The 6,877-nt window shown below is 38.0% G+C and overlaps 1 protein-coding gene across 1 annotated transcript; it reads left to right on the top strand.

The window, feature by feature from the left end:
• The first annotated feature begins 331 nt into the window (after positions 1–331).
• LOC113340124 (soyasaponin III rhamnosyltransferase-like) lies at positions 332–3,146 on the top strand. The gene is made up of 2 exons (XM_026585332.1): positions 332–423; positions 2,393–3,146. The coding sequence occupies exons 1-2, from the start codon at positions 332–334 to the stop codon at positions 3,144–3,146; spliced, it is 846 nt and encodes a 281-aa protein (XP_026441117.1).
• The last annotated feature ends 3,731 nt before the right edge of the window (positions 3,147–6,877 follow it).

Below are 6,877 nucleotides of genomic sequence, written 5' to 3'. Positions count from 1 at the left end.
TTTCTTCCTGACCAAGTAGTTGAATGACTATTTTGATCTTGCTTGTCTACATATACCTCATAGTAGTGGCACAGGATCAAACTGTGGCAGTATATATGCTAAAAACATGTGTTAACTAGGGCTCCTCCACCTGACACTGTAGTTTCATAATTAAACGAAATTAAGTGCCGTGTAAAATCCTAACTATACTTTCCAACTTGGTCCTCGAATGGGCAGGTGAACACAGATGATTTAATCTTGACATGACAGGGAACATGGGGCTTTGCTTCCGTTTCTGTCCGGTCTATAACAATCCGAACGTGCCATAACATCTATCACCATCATAATTCAGATGTTAGTTCACGGATCTGCTAAGCAAGTTTCAGAAGTTCCAAAAGAGATGATCTCATGGATGATGATAAGGATGCTTACGTTGGGAATGAGGTGAGCCAACCACTTGGTATCAATAGTAATTGTTTATATATATAGAAAATTCAGCAGCCACAAGGAGAATGAGCCAACCATTTGCTATCATTTAGTACACTAACTAGATAGACTCATACTAAAAAATAAATCATCAGGGGAAATCAATACCATATTGTGTTGTTTCCATGGTTAGCATTCGGTCATGTCATACCATTTCTAGAATTATCAAAGAGCTTAGCTTCAAATGGTGATCGTATTCAAATTTCTTTTATATCCACCCCAAGTATAATCAAAAGACTACCATCAATTCATCCACTAAGTTTGAAGGCTCGTATCAACCTTATATCTGTCGATTTCCCAGTGGTCGATAACTTACCTGCAGGATGTGAAGCAACTATCGATTTGAAAGATGGAAAGCAAACTCAGTATCTTAAGAAAGCTTATGATTTGTTACAGGCTCCGGTCGAGACGCTTTTGAATGAAATGAAACCAGATCTGATAATATTCGATATCATTAATTGTTGGGTACCGGATATTGGAGCCCGGATATTGGATCTAAACTCAATATTCCTACTGCTTTTTTCAGTGGGTTTTATGCACCATTGCTCGCATTTATCGGGCCGATATCGGAATATAAAGAGTCGAGTAGGGAACGCATTCCAGAGCAATGTAGTTAATATCGGATACCGGTTTGTCTCGTCCGGGAATCGGTACACTGGTATAACATTTTATCGGGGAGATTTCGGTTTCAAATATCGGTGTAATATCGGCTTTAAGTTTATATCTATATTTTTTATAATAAACACTTGTATCAAACATCAAATTTTTTTTTTTTCCTCTTTGGTCTTTGGTTATACTCGCACCACTGCAGTTGTTCTTAGGATACCAAAATGCACAAATTAAAGCATGTTTCATTTAGCCTCCACGATCGTGAATGAAGTGTCACCGACTTATTTAGCTTTTAGATCTCACATACACGTGGCAGTGCATATGGCTTATAGGAAAAGGTCCGTACTCCAGAGGAATGAAAATCTAGGCTAGGGTGTATTAGGGTGTATCATCGTAAAAACTAGGGATAGGATCATATGATGAACTGTTTTCAGTTACCACCACCTCCACGACTCCACCCACCGTCTTCAGTTACAACTCTACCATTAACGATTTAAAAATATCATGCTGCTTACTTTAGCAATTGATCTTTTAAGGGACTGTTTATCGGGTCTTCATCTTGTTATATATCTGTAATTGGAATTCCGCTGCTTTGAAATGCAATCAACTTATTTTTTTGAAGATCCAAAAGGTGAATTTAATCTTAGATTCTAGATTCAAGCTGATATTCCATATTTTGTTGATTCTCTAATCTCTATATAGTTTGGATTAAATATACATTAATTGAATGAGCACAAAAAAATTCATCTCTGAATAATTGGTAGGTAATTTATCAGTGGCGGTGGCGGTGGCGGCAATGGTTATTAGGGGGTTCTGATGAGCATCAATTGAATCTCACCATTGAGATTGAGAAGAAGAATTATTTCGGCTGCGAAAAAGGGTTTCTGATAATTGTTCTGTTGGACATTCGATGAGAATCATGAGATTTAGGGATTTTATTACATATCAGAGAATTCCTAAATTTCCCTGATGTTCCGAAACTATCACGTATCGGAAAATCGGTTGTACCGTTTTCGTGTATATCGGCCGATATTATCGGCAGAAAATCGTCTCGCGATATTATAGTTTCCGTTTCGCTCTACCACCGGTACCGGTAATATCGCCGATATTTCGGCCGATACGGGCGAAATTGACTACACTGTTCCAGAGCATCTAACTTCGGTACCGGAATGGATTCCTTTTCCTTCGAGTCTTGCATGTCGATACCATGATGCAATAGGTTTTAATGCAATTTTGAACACCAAAGATGCAACTGGACTTTCAACAGCTGACAGACTAGTAAAAGTTGTTGAAGGTTGCAACTTTGTTTACTCAAAAGTGTTGTAGAACTTGATGGAGACTATGTGAACCTCCTCAAGGATCTCTACCAGAAACCTGTCATTCCGATTGGTTTACTACCTCCTCGTCTGCAGGGTATATTGGGTAGTAGCGACTCATCTGGTGATTCAAGCAAGCATTCGAATTCCGAAATGTTCCACTGGTTGGACAGACAACAACCAAAAACTGTTGTTTATGTATCATTTGGAAGTGAATACAAAATGAGTGTAGATGAAATTCATGAGCTAGCATTTGCATTGGAAACTTCCAAGTTACCGTTCTTGTGGGTACTTAGGAAACCAGAAGGAATTGATCAATCAAGTCTACTACCATCTGGTTTTGAGGATAGAATCAGGGGCAGAGGTTTTATGTGTTTTGGATGGATCTCTCAAGTAAAGGTTTTATCTCATACTGCAATTGGAGGGAGTTTGTGTCACTGTGGCTCGAGTTCCATTTCTGAGAATCTCTTCTTCGGACATAGCCAGATCCTAATGCCAATGATCCTTGACCAGGGAATAAATGCTAAGTTCTTAGCTGAGAAAGGACTTGGCTTTGAAGTTGAAAGAAATGAAGACGGTTCTTTTACCAGAGACGCGGTGAAAAAAGCAATGAGAATTGTGATGGTAGAGCCAGAGGGACAACAATTGCGACAGAAGGCAGCTGAGATGAGCAAAAACATTTTCTCAAACCATGAGCTCCATGAGGATTACGTACGCAAATTCATTTCTTCCTTAGGCCAGTTGCTAGGTAAGTAAAAGTAATGTCAATTATTGCAGATGCTACTCTTGTGTTGCATTCTGAAATTCTTCTACGCAATTTTGTGAGAAAATAAAACCTTTGGAGATACCGTATTGTACTAAGTTCTCCCAAACAAATTGAATAAAATTGGTTGTTTGCATTCTCAATATGTTTGAGTAAGTTCTTGCTTCATGTTTTGCATACTTGAACTTGAAGGAACTTATTGGGTAATCCAAGACATTCCCATTTGCAGTTTTCAGAAAGCATCAAGTTGTCTATCACGCAATCCAAAAACCACCATCAAATTACTCCATTCACTGGCCCATATTGTATATTTGTTGGGAATTGGTGCCTTTCGAAATAGTTTAACAACCTCGATTAATATGATGTCCTTATTAATTAGCTTTTATAATAATTTTTAGAGGTATATTTGTTGGGAAAATTGGCATCCCGAGCGCAGCGGAACACATGATCACAAAGGACAATTGGTGATTTGAACCAAACATGTGAGAAATAATAAGAAAGACAGAAGATAAACAAGCACACACAACCACAACACAAGATATAAGTGGTTTACCTTTACAAGCTATATCCACAGCTAACACCACCATAAAAACTTCCATTATAAACAAAGACCATTATATGCTCTTTCAACAAACCAAAGCAAGACCCAAAGAGTAAAGAATACATACCCGAGAACACCATCGAAGAAACCATAGAAATCAACTCTCTAAACCATTCCTCGAGCCAGCCTTACGTATTCACTTCTATGTCGTCTTCACAGTTGCTAGTAACAGAGGAGAAACATGTAAACACTAGAAACTAGGTTTAGGGAAATCCCCCAAACACTAAACACTAGAACACCAAAATCCTCTCTTTACAAGTTTTTCTCTCACACCGATATTGACCTTCACGGTAGCATACGATCCTCCCTAACAAAGAGATCAAAACCCTAAGCATAAGAATTTACCACTCTTCTAGGTCGGATTTCAACAAACCTACAATTCTAATCTTTTATACGGGAAACAAACTTGGACCTTAAGAAAACTTTACTTTAGAAACAAGTTTTCTTAACTTGGCCCCTAAGTTCCTAAACTTTAGGAACAAGCTTTACACCACCGATTAATCCCACAATTCTCCACTTCGGATCATGCTTTCAAGCATGAGACGATCAAACAAAGAATCACCTTTATCCGGATGCACATCATCTCTATATACCCGTAGAATTACTTTTCAAGCTCAGACCCGAACTTCCATCTTCATAGAACCATCTCTACGATCAAAACACCATGACGTCGATAAAAAATCTTCAAAACCATCTTCTACCAGCAGAAGAACACTTGTGAAATTGATCATGTTTCACAAAAACCATGAAAATATTCAATCATTATCATCAACGAATCGTTGCACAGACTCCACCATTGATTATCAACAGAACCATTCAGAAGAATCACCACTATGAAGATGAAAGGTCTAGAATAACATTGTAGCAGCTAACCTCTTTGAAGAAGTGATCCCTTCTTTGCAAAATGATCCACAAAGTAATTGATTTCTCGAAAACTATGCTCTAATTGAGTTGAATTGTAAGAATCTCAGCCGAAATGTACTCCCACCTAGCTTGAAAAAACCAAGCAATCTTGTTGAGTTAAACATACTGACAACTGAAAACGCAGGAGATACTAAATGCACCCAACTTTTTCGTTTGGTAACCTATAAAGAAAAAACTTAATATAATAGCAAGTAGACCAACTGAATGATCCTTGATAATATGTATATAGAGTTTATATCTCAACCTCTAATCAGTCAGTATGTGTATAGACACAAGGTCCGTGAACCTGATTGTTAAGAAGAGTACTTGGACGATCTCAAAAATCAATATTCAAGATCAATCTAGTTGTATCCAAATAATCCAATCGAAATTCCGCCAAGTGGTTAAACTTGTTGTCTATCTTTCAAGATACGAATTCTACAAGAAACAAGTCTCATAATTGATTACAATTAAGCAGACATATCTACATAGATCGAATACATACAAACACTACACCATTTTTTCCGATTCGAAACGGTTTTTGAGCATTACGAATCGGGTTTGTAACGGTTCCTGACCGTCACAAAAAGGGGTCTACAATTTTTTCGCAACGGCCCACTAGCCGTCACGAATTTTTTTCATAACGGCCCTTGTAACAGCTTAGATCCGTTACTATGTGGCACCGTCGTAACATGCTCAAGCCGTTACGAATTTATTTAGTAACAGAACGTTGTAACACGTTAAAGCCGTTACGATTTTTTTTGTAACTGTAAAAATATTACTGTCGGTCAACCTTGACCTGGTCAAAATCAGTCAGCAATGACCAATTTTGACCGGATCAAGGTTGACCGACAGCTCATTCTCGACCGGGATACGCCGGAATTCCAAATAAATACACATTTCATTCTACCAATCATCCATATCTAACAATAGTTTCAATCAATTCATACTCTACTCAATCAATTCATATCTACACATTCATATAAAAAACACAAATTTTTCTAAGTACCAATTTTTTTTTTTGTTAAGTATCAAATTCTGAGGGAATACATAGATAGAAATTTACTAAGTTCCAAAGTTCAGTTCATAGAAACTTAAAAAACTTTCTAAGTTCATAACTTATATCTAAGTTTTCCCATGTCACATGCTAACAGGAACAGAAACACGACTCACATAAAAGCCTTCTCATGCCGCAGACTGCTGCATCTGAAGTAGGATTCACAAAGCTGATGGAATCCAACGCGACAACAGCTGTGCATCTTCAATCCAATGGCCATTGCTCTTACATGATCTCTCTACCAAGAAAGAAGCAGCTACGTAGTACTTCACCTGCAGATACAAAACACTGTTAACAACAGTTTAAGATGTCAAGAGAAAAGCTTTAAATTACAGAACTGGTAAAAGGTTTAATGCATACATCAGGTCCACGAGAGATATAATCACCAGCTACCACCAGCGTAGCTGGTGTACATTTCACTGACATCATTGCTGCCATAAGATCCTGGCACCATATCATTCATGTAAATAGGAATCATACACACAATTGGTAAACACTCAGACCACCCAGAAAATACTCGAACTCGAAACAACACCAAAAATAAATAATTAAACTCCCTACCTCCACTATAACCTAGACTCTGACGACTGCCATAAATCCCATGCGAGTCCTGAGCAGAGAGAGAACTTCTGCTGCTAGCACCATACCCCAGGTGAGATCTCCCAAGCCTAAATCATAACGGGTTATTATAAATAGGTGCTTAAAAGAAACCAATTACAGCTACTAGCAGTAAGATGGAACTCACAAACCTGTCATTGTAAGCTTCTCCGTAATGAGAAGCACTGCCACCTTCCCCAAAATCTAGCTGAGCCCTTTGGCGCGGACCGGCATCAGCATAACGTTGAGGTACATCCCCCTAAGGTAACATACATACAAAAAATAATCATACTACTAAAAAAACAAATAAGTACAACTATTGCAATAACTGTACTCAAGACTAAAATCCCTGAAACTAATCAAACAAGGACCAAGGTTATTAGATGTGCGTACTTGGTCTCCTTGTGTAGGACCAAAGTTTGATAACCATTTCACCACAGAAGATGGTACATTTATATCCATGGATTCTGTTGGATCTGTTTCGCATACACGAGGTAGAGACAACGCAGCACAGTTCACAATCACATCAGGCTGGCAATACATCAATTAAACTTATTATAAGATTT

The sequence above is a fragment of the Papaver somniferum genome, unplaced genomic scaffold, assembly GCF_003573695.1.
Source record: "Papaver somniferum cultivar HN1 unplaced genomic scaffold, ASM357369v1 unplaced-scaffold_21, whole genome shotgun sequence".
NCBI classification, from domain to species: domain Eukaryota; kingdom Viridiplantae; phylum Streptophyta; class Magnoliopsida; order Ranunculales; family Papaveraceae; genus Papaver; species Papaver somniferum.
This window is presented reverse-complemented; position numbering and strand designations above follow the sequence as displayed.

Bases quoted from the DNA above. Each gene is read 5' to 3' on its own strand.
- LOC113340124 (XM_026585332.1), top strand. From the start codon at position 332: ATGTTAGTTCACGGATCTGCTAAGCAAGTTTCAGAAGTTCCAAAAGAG. The intron at 424-2,392 runs GTGAGCCAACCA...TTTACTCAAAAG, and splicing joins ATGCTTACGTTGGGAATGAG to TGTTGTAGAACTTGATGGAG.